The 23400-nt window shown below is 37.7% G+C and overlaps 1 protein-coding gene across 1 annotated transcript in view; it reads right to left on the reverse strand.

Annotated features, from left to right (window-relative positions):
- Positions 1 to 8623, reverse strand: part of LPIN2 (lipin 2) — a 59178-nt gene extending 50555 nt beyond the window's left edge. The window contains exon 1 of the mRNA XM_029922959.1: positions 8419 to 8623. Within this exon, the coding sequence (XP_029778819.1) occupies positions 8419 to 8523 (105 nt within the window). The 5' untranslated portion in view covers positions 8524 to 8623. The remainder of the gene's footprint in view (positions 1 to 8418) is intronic.
- Positions 8624 to 23400: the final 14777 nt, after the last annotated feature.

Below are 23400 nucleotides of genomic sequence, written 5' to 3' on the forward strand. Positions count from 1 at the left end.
TGGTACAATAGTTTCATTTTCCTAATGCTCAGCAGTGTAACAAAATACTCACTTTAACAATATAACTGATGCAGAACAAAAAATTAAAATGTTCAATTTTACATGTACCTTTTGATTTCACTATAGATAATGAAATAGGTGTTCCTTGAGTAGACAGATCCTAAAGTAGCTAGCAGCACACTATGAAAAGTGGGCCCCAATTACTTTGCCTCAAGCCTCACATCACTCTTGTGACCAAACTCGTTTCAAACTATTGCAGCTCTGTAAAACTTAATGGTTCTTGTTCCTATATTTCTTCTTTTCCCTTCACTTCCCAAATTATAGAATAATGTCTTGAAACAAAGACAATTTCTGATTATTTAGTTCGTATTTTTTCCTGTCATGGCTAAAATATGCCCAGTTCTAATCTACTTCTAACATGAGGTGACAAATTACATTACAGGGATATTTAACCTGACCGGAGATAAGAGAGAAACACAAGAAGTGAAATTAAGAAATGTAATGAGTTTAAGATTCTGTGGATAGTTAATCATGAAAGACATTAAATTATTAGTCAACCTTACTCTAATGGTTTTACCTATCAGCAGATGAAAACTTCTGGCTAAATGTTCATGCCAAGTCAGCTATAAAATGCAATTTAAAAATTTTAAATAGCCACACCTTGAACCATTCAAAATAAATTCTTTTTCAAAAGAATGAAGGGAGATTTTACATAAAGTAAAATTAAACCTTTTCTAGTGTACAGTTTTAACCATGCAATCATGTAATAACCACCACAATCAAAATATAGAACTAGGTCATTTCCCAAAATGCCCCATGCCCCTTTGTAGTCAATACTTTCCCCAATCCCCTAGCCCCTGATCTGGTTCTCTGTCTCTATAATCTTTGCCTTTTCTAAAATGTCACATAAATGAAACCATACAGTATATAGCCTTTTGACTATGGCTTCTTTCACTTAGCATAATGCATTTGAGATTAATCATTATTGTTGCAGGTACCCACAGTTTGTCCCCTGGTGTTAAGTACAGAGTATCCCACTGTATGTGTGAATTTCCAAAGTTTGTTTGTCCATCTACCAGCTGAAAGGCATCTGGGTTGTTTCTAGTGTTTGGTGATTACAAATAAAGCCAACAAAAACATTTGTGTACCGGCTTTTGTGTGAACATCATTTCATTTGGGTAAATAGCTTAGGAATGAGACTGCTTTAGATATATTTTGCAAGGGTGATTTTGCAGCTACTGTTTTTAAGGTACCTTCAGTGTACTCAGAGGAGTTTGCTATTAAATCATTCTCTAAATTATTTTTACAAAGTGGGAATAATTTGTTTTATGGACTTAAATTTCCATATATGGGAGTTGTTTAAAATAGAGATTCACTTACCTTGGTGAAAATTCAAACTATTTACTCACACTGTAACTTTTTAGGCTATGCGTATCCTTGAAATAACCTACAATTCAGATTTTACTCCATATTCTTCCTAGTGTTAGCCATGGGGAAGTGATGGGGAAAAAAGAGAAGAGAGCACTAACATTTATCCCTTCCAAATGCCATTTCATATACATCTTCTCATTTAATCCTCACAGTTAAGTGAGGTAAATGTCATATGCATTGTACTAGCAAGAAAACTGGGGCTCAGAGAAGATAAGCAACTTACGTGGAGTCAAACAGTTACTCTGTGCTGCACAGACAAAAGGTCAGGCATGTCTGTCTCAAATGTCTGGGCTCTTTCTACTATATCTTGGGGCCATTAGCCCCTAAAAACACTAATGCTAAGTTCATGTAATTTTCAGGGCTATGTATAGGAAGTTCATAAGTGCTTTTTAGAAGGCTATGATAATTCTTCCACATGCTATCATACATATAAAGTGTTATGTTCTTTATGATGAGTAGCCCTAAAGGTATGATTACATTATAGTTATAAATATATGTTTTACAGAACACATTCTCATCCGAAACTTTCTAGGACAAGAGAACTGTGTGGCTAACCAGTTTTGGTGATGATCATTGATAACCATAAGCAGTTCTAACATAAAACAGGAAATCTGACTGATTGGCTCACTTTCACATATGAAAGGCACACAATCTTAGCAGGTTTCTAAGGAAACCATATGTTGTATTTTCAGTGATGACTACCTCTTTAGTCCAGACACTGGTAGGACACAATTTCCTTTGAAACATTATGACTTTATTTGAAGTTGTTTTTACTCAGAGACCTAGACATCAGGAATTGACATCATGACTACTACGGTTAAATAAAAGCTATGAGACTGGGAACAAATAAACATAACTCTTGTCGTTTGTAGATTTAGGGAAAGACATGTTAAACTTAATTCATTTTTTTCTCATGCCCCCCAAAAAACCTCAGTTAGTATCAGAGTTGAATTGGACATTTTAAACTTGTCCCAACTGTGTTAATTCCTTGGACTGAAAGTCCTTGAAGCCCCATCCTATGGTACCTTGGTTAAGTTCAGGTAGGAACATGCCAGATGAACTACTCTAGTAGGATGTGAAGATCATTGCACCTACTTTAAATACTAAGTTAACAAGCACATTCAGGCCTAAAGTTCACAGTCTACACATCCTCAACAACCCAAGTCTGAAGTGTTTACACTCAACAAGTCTGAAGAACCAAGTGTCTGCTTTAGAAAGAATGCTGTGCTTCAGAAAAAGAATGCAGACTACCTTAACAAAAAGAAGATAATTCAGAGCACCTGGGTGGCTCAGTTGGTTGAGTATCTGGCTTTAGATGTTGCGTCCGTGGGTTTGAGCCCCATGTCAGGCTCTGTGCTGACTGCTAGTTCAGAGCCTCAAGCCTATCTTCAGATTCTGTGTCTCCCTCTCTCTCTGACTCTCCCCTGCTCATGCTGTCTCTCTCTCTCAAAAAGATAAATAAAACATTAAAAAAAATTAATAAATAATTCAAGGACTCAAATTTGGCTTTAGTGAACTATGCAACTTTTTGTCATTTGAGTTGGTTGTGTGTGCACTAATATACATGGCCTCCCTGTGCATTCAAACCACTGGACTTTCCCTCATGTGCACTCAATTGGTGACAAATTTTTGTAAAAATGCTGGCCATGAGACTGGACTAGTTTCCACTCCCCTATAAAAAAAAAAAAATGGAGACTTCTCCTAGCTGGCTGAGTTCCTTTGGTTACAAAGGCTAGGAGTGACATAAAAACTATTTTCAGTGTAAGAAATGATGACTAGCCTAAGAATGGAAAATGATGATTCAACAACAAAGAGTATTCATCAACGAAGACTACTTATTAACAAAGCCACAGGAGCCTTTGGGTCCATAATGTACTTAACAGATATATATCCAAAAGCCACCATTCCTCAAGTATGGTTAATTATAAACACCTGGGAAGCTTCTAAAACTACAATTTCCTAGAAGGAAGGCTAAAATGAACCCTGTAGTATTGGTCTAGAATTAGAGGTCTCCAAGGACAAGCACACAAATATAATGTGCTTATGCATGGGCTAGAACACATATTTAACATCCTAGCTTTCTCTGTTAAGAGGATCTGGAATCAAGGAAACCATTATAAGCAACAAACACATCTAGAGCCAAGATCTTGATGTATAAATACCATTCTCCAATAAAAACAACGATAGGTCCTTGGAGAAGTAATTGATCCCAGGGCTAGAGGTAGGGAAATACAAGTTGATGCTGGAACATCTAATAGTGCCAGAAACGTAGGAAAGTGTTCAAAATCAAGAGAATACGGCTATGTTAAGAGAACACAGGAGCTAACGTGAAAAGAGCTCCCAATGGTTAAAGCTAGAACAATTTGAGCAACAAAACGATAGTATTATAACCTACAGAACAAACCTACAGAACATCTATTTTCATTGCAAAAGGAAAGCAATAACTTTACAGTAGAGAAACCTGGCAGTTACCACCTTAATCACAGCTCAGGAGTTCAAGTTCCATGCTGGGTTCTACGCGGACAGTGCAGAACCTGCTTGGGATTCTCTCTCCTCTCCTACCTTCCCCCACTCATGCTTTCTCACTCTCTCAAAATAAAGAAACTTTAAAAAAAATAGTGACATCATGGAACTCCTGATAATGACATCACATCTGTGGTACTATTGCCAAAAAATACATGACTTCTGTCTTATTAGGAAACAACATCAAACAAACTCAAATTGAGGGAAATTCTACAAAGTATCTGACCAAGTCACTGAAAGTGTTAAGGTCATGAAAGATAAGGAAAGACTGAGCAACTGTCATTGGCAGACTACAGTGACGTTACCAAATGCCAAGTTGGGATTTTGGATTAGATACTGAACAGAAAAAAACTTTAGTAGGGAAAATATGAATAAAGTCTGTAGTTCAGTTTTAAAAACAAAAGAAAATAATTCCTAAACTCTACTACCCCCTTAAATAGTCTGAGAAAAGGGAATCTCTGTCCTTGGCTGCCACTAGAATCACTGAGGAGCTCTGAGGAGAATCCTGATGACCAGGCTGCTCCCCCTCCCTCTGATCACAGGTACAAGTACTTTTTAAAGCCTCAAGAGACCCCAAAATGGCATCTTACCAAGCTGTGTTTGATGACTAAAGACAAAGAGATCAATGCCCAGCCCCCTGTTGAAAACATCACCGAGTGGGGAGTGAACAGTATTGAATACTTTCTATTTCTCTCCTGCCTCACTTCCCATAAAGGAGTTACTTTCCCCATAAATTCTGACTATCACTCTATGATGGTTATGACTTCATGCTTTGTTAGAATATAAAAGATGACAAATTACTTTTATAATCTTTACTGGCCTTTGACCTAACTTATCATAGCCTATTTGCAGTTCAAGTGAAGTTCAGATAAATTCCAGAGAATGCAGTAACATTCTAGAGATTACACAGCTCTCCCTTCGAAGGGCTTTCCTACATAGATATAGCATTGGTTAAGATGGTACAGCAAAGGCACACAAAATTCTAAACGTGATTTTATCACAGTTAAAATGGTACTCTGATAAAACAAGATCAGCATACTGTTATTTCCACCCTTTGAAAACTATATTTCCTAAATATCTTAAGATAAGCAAAGAGAGCTCAGACAATGATTCTAGATTATGCAATAGGTTTCAAAGAAGGGAAACATAAAAATATTTTTCTAGAACAACCAGCAAGGGTAAAAAATAACCAAATAAGTTATTTTCCCTTTCAATTAGATAAGTAATGTAGAACACAAATGCAAAATTATCTACTCTACAACTGTTTATAATTTTTTCTTTAGTAGAAATGGGCTGATTTTGAATATTTAATACCTAAGAAGTGAATGTAAAACAAAGAATATAAAAAGGTAAATGTTTTTTCCAAGCGAGGTAAGATTTTTATTTAGATCCTTTCAGAGAGCTGTGTCTAATTCTTCTAGACTGGACCAACGCCTCACTTGCTATGACATCTAAAGACAGTGATGGAATCACGACTTCTTTTTCCTATGCACAAAACTGACCAGCACCTGTATCAGACCTGCAATAGTGGGATTATTCCAATCAAATGGGTAAAACATCTCAGGCGACAGGGAGTTACGTACTCAGGACTAAGTATGTGGGTAAACTAAAAGAGGTAGCATTTATATAGCCACTTGTTGAAATCCATTCAGTTGTGTTACAAACTCAGAGCAGCAAATAATTGATATTTTAGTAAATGCAAAAAATAAAAAAAGTACCTAGCAGACCCAGCGTGGCACAAGATTTTGCTGAATGAAAAGAATTTTATTTTCTTTAAATTAACAATTCAGTCATGCGCTCCACAGAATTGTGGAGTATTTGTGTAGTTATTTGACCTATTTGTGTAGGTCTCAAGGTAATTTCTGACAACAGATAGGGGCATACATATAAAAATGCATAATAATTTTCAAAAAGCACAGACATATTTCTGGCTAGAGCCTCTATGCGACTCTCCACAAATGCTGAGCTCATCTGTGGCATCAAGGATTAAAGAGGCAAACATGTTGTGAAATTCAAGGAAAATTTACTCCCCCAAATGGCCCACCTAATAATAACACCAAATTTCTGAGAGGAAACAAAATTCTATGCAACTAAATATTTAGTTTTGTGAACACTGTCCATGCTGGATTGGAAGAAAGTGTTTGGTTTTGGACCCACTCACCCAGTGTTGTTCTAGGATTTCGGGCAGCAGGAAGCAATGGCAAAATGTGCTACGGCTGGGGATTAGGGTGAGGCTTCCCAATCTCCCACTGAAGGCTTTCTAACTCAGTATATAAAGCACTCTGCCCCAAGCCCCACACCACACCTACAGGATGACTTGCCATCTTCTACCGCTTTTTCTGTTAGTAAATCTTGCTGTAAATAACATAAACATAAAAAATTCTCTCTTTAAAAAAATTAGACTTTTGGACTCAACCACACTACTACCCAGATATTTTGACAAAGAGTGCAGGGGGACAAAGATGGAGAAGTAATACCTTCTTGGCTTCCTGGAGTCCCCTGATGCTGGTGAGGAAATGAAAACAAGTCAAGTTCTTACTTCTGCCCCACTAAGAAGGTCTCAGAGCCTCTGTGCGTGGGGTTCTCATCTCTAAAAGGAATGGCCAGATACTGTCTAGAGTCTCCAGAGAAAGATGTGATTCTAGAAGCATTTCTTAGGATTACAAGTTTGGCTAAGAACTCCTGTAGTATATGTTGCCCTAATTTAAACATAATCAAGGGAGCTTAAAATAAGTAGTGGAAATTAAGGCCAGCAGATTTTGGAACTTCAGAGTATTTAATTATGAAATAATCTGGTCTTTTCCTTACCAAATAAAGGAATTATCTTCACTTGTGCAAAAATTATGGAAAAATTTTTTTTTCAATTCCTTATTTCTAACAAAGCATGTAAGTCTTTTCATGGTTTTTTTTAAACTATTAGATTTTTTACATGTATGTTCCAAATCCATAAAATCATTTCCTTCCAACAAGAGGTGTGCCCAGGCAGCATATGAATAGTAAGGAGCCTCAGGGTCATTAAGGGCCTCGACCCTGAAAACTAGTTTCTCCCTCTCCCCGCTCACCCCCCCCCCCCCACACACACACACACGTTATAAAGTCTAACTCTCATATAATCAGTACAGTTGATTAAGCAGATATCAAATCCTGTGTCCCCAACACTAGCCATACAGAAAATCCAAGTTTCTCTTGGGGCAGGGAAGATGATTCATGGGACGTCAATGTTCTAACATTAACATAAAAGGGAACTGTTAATAAAATGCAGTCTAATCAAACCCATTGATCTCTCTAGAAAACACAAGTAGCAGGAAGCATAAGAACTTCTAGTGATGGGTGGTTTGTGTGTGTTAGTGCTACTCACAAAAGAATTTTTTTTAATATTTCATAAAGATTCGGCTATGTTCACTATTCTCACTGCTGACCTTTATGACAAATGTACATGAATCCATATATACATACTATTAAAAAGGAAACTTCAAAAGTAAATTACCTCTCCCTGTATACCTGACTTCCATTCGTATTCAAACTATGTCTAGTTCCATTAATTCCTGAGAACCCTGAACAAGTACACTTTCATCAACAAGTCCAAAAAGCAAAAGCATACAAATGTGATCATTTTTAAAGGTGACAAAAGTTTAACTTTAAAAATCAACAGGATTATGAGCCAGAGATTTTTGAAATTATCTACCTGTTCTTACTTTACACTTGTTTTCATGAAAACATATATCTTTACCTTTCTAAGAAATACCTTTACCTCATGGTATTTACTTCAGATAATTTTTAAAGGAAAAGCTTCCACAGGTAGAGTTAAATTATATTGTCCTCTACTTACCTGGTTTTATTTTCTTAATGCAGACTTCTAGAACTTATACTTCTATATGATTTATTTTTTGTATCTGTCTAAATTTTTAAAAACCCTTCAATTTGTATTTTGCCCACAGATGTCAAGCTTCTACTTTTACTTTGGTTTGTAATCACAGGAGAAAGACCGTAGTCATTCTTTTGTATCATGTATCAGAATAAAATGTCGATCTCAAAATATTAGTTTAGTTTTCAAAAAATGCTGGCTAGGACAATAAAAACCATAAAACTTTTTAGATGTGTTTTATTCCTCAACTACTGCAAAAATGTGAAAAGTTATGTTTAGTTCGAAAACCTAGTTTAAAATAATTCTATTTAAAGTAGCAACCTCATTATTTTTCTAGGCAGAAAGTTATTTGTTAAGTAATAAATAGAAAAGAATATAAAGATTGGTGTAGTGTGAATTAGAGAGAACAGGTAATTCAACCAGATATTTCTGTTGACCATAACATTGAAAGTTAATAAAACCCATGACGATGCTACATTTTCCAAAGACAAGACATTAGCCATTTTCCTTTGGTGGGTGTCCCTCCCCACTTCTCTCCAGACTAGGCAGATTGAGTGAGCAAGAAAGCAAAGGGAAGGTCATTGATGCATGTAACTCACCAGGATGCCAGCAGGGGCTTTTCCATGGTAAACACCTTCAGTTTCATTTAATAGGCCTTCATGAACCTTCTCCTCATCTGTACTTTCATCTTCTAAGTAAAACATCTTAAAACTGAACTAGCTTATCAAGCATGTCTTTTTCAGAGACAAAGCTACAGTTCTAAATTATCAAAACGGAAAGCTGCTCTGCTGACAAACTGAGTGCAAACTGCACACACAGTAATATGGTTAAAACTGAAAGGAAATGGCTCTTTAAAAAAAAAAGCAATACATACACGTCTTCACCAATAAGATTTGCTGGAAACGCCTCAACCCCTGCTCTCTAAAGAAGATAAGGAGGGTATGGGACAGGCTGTGCCATGTGTTTACACTGATAGGTACCAAGTCCTGACCAATCACATGACGGTCCCTGCAGCTTCCATCACATGGGACACGGATTGAGTTAATGATTCTCCAAATCAATCAGAACCCAGTTTTTAGAAATAAAAACAACTATGCATAGAGAGAAATAATCTTATATAAATTAATCATTTCAGGGAAAATAGTCTTCATATATTTTCTAAATATCAAGCTTTACTAAGATAGCAGGTTATACATGCTTTCTAGAACTCAATAACTAATAATTTTTTTTGTCATGTCAGCATGACCCAATTTATTTTCACAATTTCTGGATGGAAGATAGTGTAAATATCAGCCTTGTAAATGATGAAAAATTTATAGTAATAAATTATATGTTAACATAGTATTAATTATATTGTTATATAATATTAACACGTAGTATAACAAAGAAGGGTATGACATTACACCACTGTAAAAATCTAACATTCTTGGTATTTCCTTCTACCCTTCTGTAAATCAACATATATATACTATTTTATTTAGTACAGTTGTCTAGGGCTGTGTTGCTCCTTATAATTAGTCACTTAGCCACATGTCGTTAGAACCAACTGAGATGTGCTGTGAGTGTAAAATACTAAGAATAAAAAAGTGAAATAATCTAATTTTTATACATACATGTTAAAATGATACTATATTGGATATGCTGAATAAGATATTCTCTTAAAATTATATTTTAACTGTTTTTTTTCTTTTTACTTTATGTAAGGTAAAATTACATACACAGCTCCCATTATATTTCTATTGGACAAAGCATTACTGTTAGGCCCTGAGACAATCCTGAGAAGAAAGACATTCAGCTGAAGTTCTACCAATGAAGAAGTGAAGACAGGATTTTTAATAATTCCATGAAGATATTGTGTTAATTCATCAATGATATACTAGCCGATCCTCATGTATTTAATGAAGTTCAAATTACACTTTTTTCTCTATGTCTAAAGATCACAAAAAGACAGTATTTCCAAATGTTTGACCAAGTAAGGGGAGGCTGGTAAGGTTTACCATAGCAATATACTGCCAAGACACATATAATAAAAATATTAAATGGAAGAATTTAAAACCAGATTCACCAATATGAGAAGTGGCAAAAATTTCTCTGGATTCAGCAGATCACACTGCTTGCTGCCCAGCCTACACACATTAATGTAAGCCTGCAGTATATGAAAGTGGCCGATGATGCTTGTAATCTAACTCAGTATACAGCAGGTAACACAAATTCCTCCCTTTAAAAGAGAAGTATTTTTTGGCCTTAATACTGCACAATGTATAACAATTTAAACCTCTTCCTCCATGTCCTAATATAGTTCTAGATCCCTTGCATCAGACAGTAGGAAGAAAAAAACTGATTTTGGAGTGCTACCAATGGGAGATAAGACATCGGGGAGAGGGAGAAGCAAATAAAAAAATGAAAAAGATTAAGGAAAAACTATATAAGAATATGAGAAAGGTAACAGTTAAAAAGGAAATGCAGAGGAAATAAAGCTGGGAAATGAGAGAAAATATGCAGGTAGAATGACAAGAAAAGAGGAAAACTGTTAAGAAAGGCAGATGGAGGGATAAAAATACGGGAAAAAGAGACAAATAAAAATTTCATTTTAAAAATTAGTAAACTGAGGCAAAGAGAGACATCAGGCAGTTAGCCCAAGGTTGCCCACTTAGTTGGACCTGATTCCTGCTTTCTCCCAAGATATCTTCCAGGTTGAGACGAGAAGAGAAGTGCTAGGGAAAGGAGGATCGTTGTTGACCAGAAGAAAAGAGAAAAGGCCAAAATGAGAAGAGAGGCAAGAGCCTGAGATTAGTGAGTATGAATTCTGTTCAGGCAACCTTCACCTCAAACGCCTCTTACACAATAATCAGGCCCTAGGCCAGTCAGTTCAGTTTCCTGCTAAGTCTCGGTATTGTTTCACTGTTTGGATTGAGGACTTACAGAATGTTCTGACTGCAAGCGAACATGCACCATGGACTCGGACAGGGTGAGCCCATCTTCCAAACACCAATTTTATAAGAGGCACACACATATCTCCAGCTTCCCCTTGTAGTGACTGTGGATCACCGGACTGCCAGCTAGTACCAGACATTCTGGTTCCAGCCCATCACTTGAGTGGTATCACTTTTTGGACTAGGTCAATAAAGTTAAAATTACAACCAATAATTCCTAATAATCCATTTGGTGGTTCAGAGAAAAATGTTACTGTGCTGTCAAACTTTTCCTCTACAGGGAAAGATAATAAATGGTTGACTATCAAGAAAGACTACTTTTTACTTCTGCACAGCATCTTTAATAATCTTTAAAAAGAAAAAAAAAGCATGGGTAGAACTTGGAGGTCTTTTTTCCTAAACTTACATCTTTCAAGAAAAGGTCTAGCTTGGGAAAACAAAGCTAAAATGCTAGTCAAGGAGAGTTAGAATCTTGTTTAGACTCCACACCTGAAATACACATCTTTGTTTCTTTTCACTACTAATTCCCTAAGTATGTAAGACTTAGGGGATTAAGTATTAAAGAAATTTTAAAGGCATAGTGATTTACTTAAAACTTCCGAACCTTAAATCTGCATATTTGAGGTTGAGCTAAATTGGTTTGATAGAAGTACTTACACCACAAGTTATATTCAGACGTTGACATAAAAAAATGAAAATAACCTACATCCCCCCAGTGGTCAGACTGTGGAATAGCAACTTATTTCTAGTGAATTACCCATGAAGAGGTAAGAAGACTAAAAAGTTCTTATTAGCAGAAAATCATGATGAAAATTCTTTTTAAGGCCTCAGTTACAAAGAATTCATAATCTTTACCATAACCATCCTAGAGCAAAGAAAATTAACTCAAGTAAATATATATATTTTCTTTTCGAATTTATGTCTTTATTTTGAGAGAGACAGAGAATGAGCAGGGAAGGGGCAGAAAGAGAGGAAGACACAGAATCTGAAGCAGGCCTCAGGCTCTGAATGATCAGGCAAGAGCCTGAAGTGGGGCTCAAACCCACAGACTGTGGGGAGATCATGATCTGAGTCGAAGTCGGATGCTTAACCAAGTAAGCCACCCAGGCGCCTCGTAAATGTCCGTATTTTCAAGAGCACTCATGACAGAGACCCATACACAAAGGACTACATACAGTCCACCTGAAACAGAATTCCTTGAGTCAGAATGGATCTCATCACCTACACTAATCAAGTTTTTCTTCTTATATAAGAAATTACTTATAATTCACTGTTTACTTATGAAAACAAAAAGGACTTGTATGTATTTTTCGAAACTAAGAGTAAAATTCCTTGCGATGCTCTAAGGTTTTTCAAACATTTACAATTTAACTGCTTATTGGATAATGGCTACCTAGTTTACACAAGATTCCAGTGTTCATGATATCCTCACACAATCCCAAAATCTCTAAGCAAGGGTAGCCAATGATTATTTCACTTGAGTTGTGAATGAATGAAAAATCAAATGCATGCAGGTCTTTTCAGGAACAGAGGAGAAAGAACTGGAAATGCCTCCTTAAGGTATCTTTCTCAAAGGTAATCTTGAAAACTTGTATTTTAACCTTTAACACATTTTGCATTCTACACTGATGCATCCACTTAATATGAAAAAAAGTGACTGAATAAAGGTTTCTTCTACAAAATTCAAGGGTTAATGTATCACATTTACTCTCGGGCCTACAATATCCTCAGTTAACATGTCCCATTTTAAGGAGTTTGGGACTAAACAACCTCTGAAGCTGAACACTTTTTTTTTTTTTTAATGTTTTATTTATTTTTGAGACAGAGCATGAGCAGAAGGGACAGAAAGAGAGGGAGACACAGCATCGGAAGCAGGCTCCAGGCTCTGAGCTGTCAGCACAGAGCCCAACGCGGGGCTTGAACCCATGAACGTGAGATCATGACCTGAGCTGAAGTCGGAGGCTTAACCAACTGAGCCACCCAGGTGCCCCTGAAGCTGAACACTTCTGACACTAATGTTCTAAGTCAAACTTTCACCCATTATTTTGAGACCAAAGAATCAATATGGAGAGTTGTCTGGCTGTAGCTATCAAGTATACCTGTTTGATCATTAAGATAATAAAGCTAAACAGCCCAATTAAGGATGAGAATATCATGGCTTGACTTGTGTCACCAATTCTGGACAACACTTTCAATAAAATAAAGCCAGAAACAAATGGGGAATGCTCTGTCTGCTCTGCTCCAAACTCCCATGGCAGCTGCTTCTGTGGCTGTGTGTGTGTACGCCCCTCCATGTCCTATTAATCACAACTATTTCTGTTTAAATGTTTTTCTTCTTCTTTTCTCGTTTTACACTCTGAATAGCAGCGTAGAATGGCCTGTCCCCACAGTGACACTCAGAGATGAAACCCTAAGTATATAAACAATTTTCTGTACTAGCACTAGGTCACCCCATTTCACTCACACTCAAGAAATCCTGCTGAAACGCAAGTCTTATCATTAGTGTGACACTTCAGTCTTTTAGAAACAAATTTGTTGCTATAACCTCGCCAGTAACAGAAGCACACAAGCGTATCACAACACTGAGGCCAAATGAAGATACTTTAACAGAAGTACAGTATTAGATTTCTCCATGCTAAGTCGAAAGTGAGATGGCTTAGAACTTCCCCCAAACAACTACAACAAACAATAAATGAAGTCAGCAAGACTGGATATCATTAATACAATCCAAAGAAAAATAAACAAAAATTATAACAAAACTGTAAGACCAGCTTCATGCAGGGACCCAAGTCAGTTGTACTCTCATGTTCCTTGGCTCTTAAGAAGAATTTCCCCTTCTTCAGTTGATTTTGCATATATTTAACTAAAGATTTCCTGGACCATTTGAAAAACTGGTGATGGCTGCTTTAATTACTTTGTTGCTGTGACTGCACCTCTTTGAATTCCTTACTTTTAATTTAAAAAACGCTGGTAATTAGCAGTCCAGCCCTCTTCTTCCACTTACATAAGTGAACTACTACTGTAATGTTAAGTAGTTATAGAGCAGGACGTCAGCAACAATCTCTTGGATATTAGTTTCTTGAGGAAAATGTAAAAATTCTATCACACATAAAATTCATACAAATAACAATGCTAGGGCCTAAGCTTGGTAAGTGTATACGAGGGCATAACCAACCGACATCCCATATACATACATAACTACCACCAACACGGAGAACCTGCTCAAGTTTTACAGCTGCTTAGAGAGAGAAGCCAGGATATAACAAACCAAGTCCTGACTCCAGAGCCTTTGCTTTCAACCACTTCGTTGATTTTTTAAAAACTTATTTTTGAGAGACAGAGAGAGACAGCATGAGTAGGGGAGGGTCAGAGAGAAAAGGAGACACAGAATCTGAAGCAGGCTCCAGACTCTGAGCTAGCTGTCAGCATAGAGCCCAACATGGGGCTCAAACCCACGAACTGTGAGATTATCACCTAAGCCGAAGTTGGACGCCTAACCAACTGAGCCACCCAGGCGCCCCACTTCGCTGATGTTTAATTTACAATTTGCTTGCTATCATATTGGTAAGCTTATAGAAAATACCATCCAAGCAACTGGGATTATCATTTTAATAAAAAATCATCATGAGCACTGCTGGGAAGAGTCATCCTGGAAGGACAGATGAGTGAGAGTATAAATTTTTATCTATAGCCTTAAATGAGCCGCCAATGGATTCTGGCAACCTTGCAATAAGCTTGCCCTCCCAACTGCTGTTTCTTTTTCAAACCTGCAGGTTTCTCAACTTGATGGCATCTACCTCACCCTTCCCTCCCCATCAGAATATGCAGCCATTTCATTCTCTTGTATGCAGGTTCTTTTGTGTTCTTCAGGAAATGAACAGCAAAATGGCTCAAATACATTGCTATGACAATAACTTTAGGAAGCTCCTTTTACAATATTAAGAAAATTCTAATGCTACATTTACATCTATTATCAGAGTTTATTCAACTGTCTAACTTTAAATTAAAATGAAAATAATCAGAACTCTTCAATTATTATCTTTCAGAAATTCAGTCTGCCTACTTCAACCTAACGTTCCCCTAAGATGTATTAAGAGAAGAAACTGTAGTGGGGCACCTGGATGGCTCAGTTGGTTAAATATCTAACTCTTGATTTTAGAACAGGTCATGATCTCACAGTTATGAGATCAAGTCCCGCACAGGGCTTGTACTGACAGCACAGAGCCTGCTTGGGATGATCTCTCTCCTCTGCCTCTCCCCCGACCCCAGTCTTTCTCTCAATACATAAACATTAAAAAAAAAAGTAAAAATGGTAGCATTGGAATGCAGATTTATACAGAGCTTATTAGTTATTACTTGTTATGCACATGACTTATTAATTATAATTCATATATACAAATAAATGCAATTCTAAGATAGCAGGATTAGTTGCATTCTCCATGAAGGGTAAAACCTTAAGTCAGCTTTGCTACTCTTAGAGATTAAATGCTGGTACTGTCTAAAATTTAACCTTGTGGGGCGCCTGGGTGGCTCAGTCGGTTAAGCAACCGACTTCTGCTCGGATCGTGATCTCACGGTTTGTGGGTTCAAGTCCCACCGTTGGGTTCTGTGCTGACAGCTCAGAGCCTGGAGCCTGCTTCAGATTCTGTGTCTCCCTCTCTGTCTCTGCCTCTCCCCTGATCACACTCACTGTCCCTCAAAAAATAAATAAATGTTTAAAAAAATTTTTTTTAAATTTAACCTTGCAATGCCAGGAGGACAGTGTAGGATCCAAAAAAACAAAGAGGCATCTGAGAGCAGCACTATTAGAAGAGAAGTTCTCCTCTTTTAAGGACACAGCACCACTGAAACACAAAACACGTGTGACATTTTATAACTATTGTTTTTTCCAAACTCATCATACTTTACAAAGCTTTCTGAGGCACAGGATACTTAGTTTGTGTAAGAATCATTAGCCTTAGCAATAGATTAATGCATTAATCATAAAACTTCTGGATGTGAAAAGAAAGCAAACAAAGGTAATTCAAGCTAAATGTTCATGAGAAATTGAATGGCAAATCAGTATTCAAATTGACACCACATAAGAAAATACAATACTAGTAGCTGAGCATTATTTACCTAACTCTGAATCATACTCTGGAGCTAGTCTTTTGCATATATTATTTCTGAGCTAAAAAATTTCTGTGAAAGATTTACTTTGTCCCTATATTTTGCAGATGAAGAAATACTCAGAGATATTATGTAATATACCCAAGGTTACCAGCTAGTCTTTAAAACTGCCAAAGCCAGGTTCAAACCCTAATCTGCTTATTCTCAAATCTCAAGATGTCTTCCAAAGTACCTTCTAGGACATATTAACTTAGGTTGGAACACAGATTTAATGTGCTCGTTATTTTAAAATCTCAAATACAATGAATCTAAAAGAATGAAATATTTAGGAATAAATTTAACCAAGGAGGTGAACACCTGCATATTTAAAATTATAAACCACTGCTGAGAAAACTTTTAAATGACCTATGTAAAAAAGGCATCTCACGTTCATTGGTAAGAAGACTTAATATTGGTATGATGTCAGTATCACCCAAAACAATCTACAGATTTGACACAATCCCTATCAAAATTTCAAAAGATCTTTTTTTGCAGAAATCTAAAGCCAATGCTCATATTGATATGGAATTACAAGGGGCCAAAAACAATCTTGAAAAGGAAGAACAAAGCTCCTGATTTCAAAACTTATTACAAAGCTACAGTAATCAAAACAATGTGGTCCTGGATTAGAGACAGACATACAGACCAATGGAATAGAACTGAGTCCAGAAATAAACATAAACATCAATAGCCAATGATTTTTGACAAATGCATTCAATGGGGAAAGAATAGTCTCTTTAACATATAGTACCAAGAACTGAATTTCCACATATGAAAGAATGGAGCTGGACCCCCAGCTCACATTACATAGAAAAATTAAAAATTTTTTGGTATCAAAGGACATTAACAAGAAGGTGAAATGACAAAGTATATAGGGGGAGAAAATACCCGCTAATCATATATCTTAAGAAAGGTTTAATATCCAAAATATATAAAGAACTTCTACAACTCAAAAACAGAAAAAGAACTCAATTAAAATATGGGCAAAAGTCTTGAATAAATAGCTCTCCAAAAAAGATATATAAATAGCCAATAATTAGATGCTCATCATTAATCTTTAAGGAAATGCAAATGAAAACTACAGTGAGATATTACTTCACATTCACTAGAATGGCTATAAAAATAAATAAAACCAGAAAATAAGTGTTGTTGAACTCTGTGCAACTGATACCTGCTGGGAATGTGAAATGGTGGTCACTGTGGAAAGTAATTTGGCAGTTCCTCAAAAACCTAAACCTAAAGTTACCATAGACCCAACAATCCCACTAGACATATACAACAAATAATTGAAAACAAGGACTTGAAAGACCTGAACACCAATATTCACGGTAGCTAAAGGGTGGAACCCAATTAAGCTCTCAAGTATTCCCTCTTTACAGAAAATATGCACATCATCAGTATATGTGTATATCCACACAATCATGAATCAAATTTTCGGGTTTGAGGATCTGCCAGAACTACTCTTTAGCTGGTATGTGGAACCCAACTAAAGAACGCCTGATTCTAGGGGCACCTGGGTGGCTCAGTTGGTTAAACATCTAACTCTTGATTCCAGCTCAGGTCATGATCTCATGGTTTGTGAGATCAAGCTCCTCATGGGGCTCTGTGCTGACAGTGAGAGCCTGGTTGGGATTCTCTCTCCCACTCTCTCTGCCCATCTGCTCATGTGCATGCACACACATACTCTCTTCTCTAAATATTAAAAAGGAACCCCTAATACTAATCCAAGCTGTTGTTTGAAAAATGAGAACAGGTGCCAAAAATTATTTCCCAACTAAATTAGATAAAACATGCTCAATCTAGCCTTACATCACGTAATAACAGCCCTTATAATGAAACAATGTAGAGTCTATGTAAATGATGCCATTCATTCAGGCCATTCATTCATTCATGCAGGATGCCTGCATCCATACTGCCTTTATCCATGGGCAAAAGACATCCCTGTCCCAGGCCCTGCATTTTAAAAGGCCCTGCATATCACACCCCCAAGGATAGCATTATTTTTCTTCTCTTCAGACCTCCAGAAGTGTTTTGTTGTTGTTGTTGTTGTTGTTTTGAAACAATTTACCTAACAGAAGAGGAGGGAAGCACAAGCCAAACCTGCACCTCAAGCTTCCTAGCATGTGTGCACTAGCACTCAAGCTCTGGTGGGAATGCTGCCCAGGCCATGGGGGTGACTGGATTCAGAGCTTTTAATAGTTTAGACCAAGGTTTCTCAGCCTTGGCATAGTGACATTGAAATCAGATCATTTTTCTCCAGGGTGTGAAGGGGCACACTGTTCCGAATCTCCAACCACTAGATGCCAACAGAAATGTCTCTAGTTATTTCTAAGCAGCCCTTGGGGGCAAAATTTCCTCCCATTGAGAATCACTAGTTTAGACACATGATATGTGGCCCTTTTTATACGCCTGTTCCGGGTGGGCCTTCACAAATGTGAGGGGTGGGCCAGTCAGGCACACAGCTTGGGCTTTGAATTTAGACAGATCAAGTTTTAAGTTACATCTCTACTACTTACTAAATATCCCCTTTTTTAAAGCTTCAGCTGGACTGGAGCTTCCTATGACCCCTACATAGAGCTGGGGTCACTATACCCACTAGGCAGGACTGCTTCCAGGATTGAATGAGGTAGCACCTGGAAACTACTAAGTGCTTGATAAATATTAGTTCTCTTCTTTCTTTTCATTAAAAAATAATGTACCAAATGCCTTCAAGGCCTATGCCACACAGATGCCCAACAGATGACTGTTAGATTAGAATCCCTGCCATCAAGGATTCAGTGAGGGACATAGGAAAGTAAACAAATGACTTATGACCTAATTCCCACTTGAATCAACAGCTCTTTTTAGCTCTTTGTTTTAGCCTCCCATACCATTACCCCACTCCCTAAGGCCCATTCACTGAGGCCCACCCTTCAGCATATTTGTTCAGATAATTCATATCCCAAAACAAGACTAATATGGGTCAGAAGAATCCTAGGGATATAGGGAATGTCTTAAGAACTATTAGATCCAGCTACTCCCAGACCTGCACCCCACACCAGGCCCAAATCAGACCAGCCTCCCTAAGAGACAGGTAAGGCATCTTCCACCAAGTATTCCCTTCTTCCAAGTTCTGGTGGAAAACTGGTTACATTAACCTTCTATCTAACTCTATTTAACATGAATGCTGTCTTTTAAATTCAACACCTCTGAAGGCTATAATAAATCAATCCCATTGATATACCACTGTCCAGCAGGTTGTTGCTACTCCTCTTTTTTCCTGAAAGATCTTTACATTTAAGTGCTATACAGGATAAAAATTACTATCATTACTATATGGTCACAACTCTTGAGCAGCATAGAAGTAGATTATTATTCATCTCTCTGACATGCATGATCCACTAGATGTGGCTCTAAGTGACTTACAAGTCACTATTTCGAAAAACCTAACCTACCTGGAGGGGTAAAAACCTTCCACCACAGAGCATAAAATGATGTATTTTGAGACCCTGAAAGTAATTTGAAAAGAAAATAGTGTTCCAAAATGTTTTAAGAATGACAGCATCATTGAAATGCATATATTGCACTAACGTGGGCAATGTACATTTATTTGATTACATAAATATTTAGTCATATTCCTTCACAGTTACATTTTTTATAGAAGTATCAACAGTTTCCTTATTCATTTGTAATGGAGCTCAAAGCTCAAGAACTTATATTAGATCTTATGGGTAAACTTTAAATTTCACAATGTGTTGGATCTTTTAAGCAGTCGTATTTTTCATTGTGAATAATGTCCATCACTTGTCATCATTCATCACCCCCATCTCAGTAAACACTGTGAGGATGCAGGAAAGAAATGACTATTTGCTCATATCCCAGGACAGTATTGTATCCAATACCATACATGTATCCCAGAACAGAACCACATCTTGTTTCTCCCCTCCCCACCACACACAGGAAGTTATCATGTGGTTTTACAGAGACCTTGCCATAGGCACCAGGTTCTCTAAATTGCCTAAGAATTTCAAAGCTGATTGTTAACTTCTGCATGAGAGGTACCAGATTCAACATTTTGTGAATATGTACACTTCATTTTTAGAGCTTGTATTTTTTTTAAAAATTCATTTATTAATTTTGAAAGAGAGGGAAGGCGGGAGAGAGAGTGAGGAGAAGGGGCAGAGAGAGAGAGAGAGAGACAGAGGATCCCAAGTAGGTTCCATGCTGTGGGTACAAAGACTGATGTGGGGCTTGAACCCATGAACCATGAGACTGTGATCTGAGCTGAAGTTGGACACTTAATTAACCAACTGAGCCACCCAGGTACCCTGAGAGCTTATATTTTTCTAAAACTACCTGAAACTCAAGGAACATTAGTGAGGTCAAACCTATAGCAATAATTTAAGGGACAGCATCAGAATGCCAAGCCATTTATTTCCTTGAGGATACCGTGATGAAATCAAGACAGTACCACAATTCCAGTTAAAAGGGGACTTCTGCTACATAAACTGTTTGACCAGCCTCACACACTGCTTCAACCATCTTTCAGTGACTCCTGTAGGTGGAGAAAAAGGTCTTCCCTGATTACTGGTAGCATACGAATAAAATACAAGAAAAAAAAAGTACATCAGCTTACTTAACTGATGTCATAAAAGTGACCAGGAGAATTCCTCAGCTCCTATAACACATTCAGTTTTTAATAACACCTGCAATCTCTCATAACATTTAACTCTCAGAATGTAGCACCCTCCCTGTTTCCTAGATCAGGAAGCACAAATTCACCACTTCTCCACTCTTCTCCTTGGAACTGCCTGGGTCTATCGGTCTCAATTAAACAGAACATGGCAGCCATGAGGCCAGGAAGCAGGGATATGAACTCCTGTGCAGCCCTGCAGAGATCCTGCTCCCAACTCCAGGCATCCCATACTGGTGTCTGCAGAGGCTTCTGGGGAAACTGGGAGAGGTTGTGGAGATGGATGATAGCCTCCACCAAAAGGCAATTAAAATATAACTCAAATTTCAGGCCCTGCTTTATTGTGCACAATGACTACTGGGACCCTGGTAGAATTTTCAGAAATGCTTGGCAGGGGAGCTCGGAGCTCCCTGTCCCAGCCTGGGAGAACATCTGGGTGGAGAAAGGGAGAATCTGTGGAGACAGCAGCCATCGCCAACTGCCCCGTTACTTTGAGAGTCACTCATCACTCCGGTTTGAGCTGTGTCCTAGTTTTACACAGCTTTGCAAAACAAGTGCCAGGTGAGGCTGAGCCACTGTGTTATCACTAGCTGACTTGCACACTGAGCTACTTTAACAAGACAGGACTTCCATCTAATGTGTCAGGCACTATTCTATTCTAAGCTGAGATCAAGCAGTGAACCTGGCTGATGAGGTGCCTGCTCTTAGAGCAATTAGATTCTAATGGAGGAAAAGACAAGAAATAAAAAATAAAATTCTAGATTGGGATAACTATTACAAAGGAAATTAAAAAGAGCGATGCTGTCTGAGAGTAATGGAGGCTCTACTTTTAGTAAAGGGAATGAGGAGCCAAAACCAAGAAAATGTAGGACAGAATTTTTTTTAAATTTTTTTGTTTTTTATTTATTTTTGAGAGATAGCACAAGCAGGGGAAGGTCAGAGAGAGGGAGACACAGAATCCGAAGCAGGCTCCAGGCTCTGAGCTGTCAGTACAGAGCCTGATGCGGGGCTCGAACCCACGAACCGTGAGATCATGACCTGAGCCAAAGCCGGACGCTTAACTGACTTAGTCACCCAGGTGCCCCAGGACAGAATTTTTAAAAACAAACAAACAAACTCACTCAACCCAGGAAGGCTCACATCTGAAAAAGGAAGTATAATTAACATGAAAGAGCATTAGAACCTGCCTAATCATACTCACATAACCATGCCATGATATACTTAGGATTTTACTTTCTCCCAAGACACTGTCACTGTTCCTTCTTCAGTCATGTTGCCAACCTTCAAATTACTTTAGAAATAGAGCAAGAGTAGAAAGAAAATGAGGTGACTCAGATTCTAAGTTATTAAACATTCAGGAAACTAGCAGAAACTTAACAGTCATATGAATCTGAACAAAATTCGCAAATTGTAACCTAAAAATTACTTCCTGAGAGTTGCTTTGGGATCTTCAGTGAAGATAGATGTGACTAAACAGTCTTTTAAAGTATTACAATAACTAGACATTGTTAAACACAAAGGAAGTGATATACTTTATTTTCATTCTCTCTTAAAACCCAACTGTTCAGGGTTGAACTATGCCCCCCAAAATGCCAAGTTGAAATTCCCACCCTCAGTACCTCAGAATGCGATATTTGGAAACAGGATCTTTATGGAGGTAATCAGGTTAAATGAAGTCATTAGGTTGAGCCCTAAACCATTATGATGGCTTCCTTAGAAAATGGGGAAAGTTGGACCAAGAGAGACAGACAAACACACACACATACACACAGAATGCCATATAACCATGAAGGCAGAAATCATGGCACTGTATCTACAAGCCAAGAAATGCCAAAAATTGCCAGCTAACCACCAGAAGTTAGGACAGAAGAATGAACAGATTCTCCCTACAGGCGTCAGAAGGAACTAAACCACCCTCTGGAACAGTGAGACAATAAATTTTTGTTATTTAACCATCCAATTTCTGGTACACTCTTACAATACACTCACTAACGTAACAATAAAGAAATATAAAAGGGGTAAGTCATAAGTATAAAAAATGGCTAAAGAAAATGACAGCAAATGAAAAGAAGTTTTTGAAAGATGAAAAATGGATGGAGGAAAAAACAACGGAGAATCAAAAAGTAACAAAGTGCTTAAAACAGGAGTGGAGGTACGTAAAACAAGGTGGAGGTATGTGCAAAAAAGAGACAACAAAAAACTCATTATAACTACATAAAATTATTATAACTACAAGAAAATTTCCCAGAGGGGTGCCTGGATGACTCAGTGGGTTAAGTGTGCAACTCCTGATTTCAGCACAGGTCATTATCCCAGGGTCATGGGACTGAGCCATGCATCAGGCTCTGCGCTGAACATGGAGCTTACTTAAGATTCCCTCTCCCCTTGTGCTTTTCTGTCTTTATCCCCAACTCACACATTCTCTCTCTCTCTCAAAAAAAAAAAAAAAAGGTAATTTCCCAGAGTCAAAAACATGATTTTCCAAACTGAAAGTTCCCACCAAGTGCCAGGCACAAAAGATGAAGAACCTGCACTGTATCAGGCTCTATCTATGGCAGCCACAATGGAAAGATGCCAGTAAACAATGTTAAAGGCTCTGTGGTTCCTTTAAGGACAAAGGATTCAGAAATCATCCTGTGGGCATGGCTACACACAGCACAATGCACATCATCTCTCAATCAGAGGCACAGCACCCAATGCCAGCTACTTCCCAAACTTTTCTTGAAGACACACAGCTGCAGACACCCCACTGCCTGTGGGGTGAAGAAGTCTCACTAGGTCTGAGAAGCACTCATATGTTCTGAGTGTTTTTATGCCCTCTGACTTAC

The sequence above is a fragment of the Suricata suricatta genome, chromosome 14 (assembly GCF_006229205.1).
Source record: "Suricata suricatta isolate VVHF042 chromosome 14, meerkat_22Aug2017_6uvM2_HiC, whole genome shotgun sequence".
NCBI classification, from domain to species: domain Eukaryota; kingdom Metazoa; phylum Chordata; class Mammalia; order Carnivora; family Herpestidae; genus Suricata; species Suricata suricatta.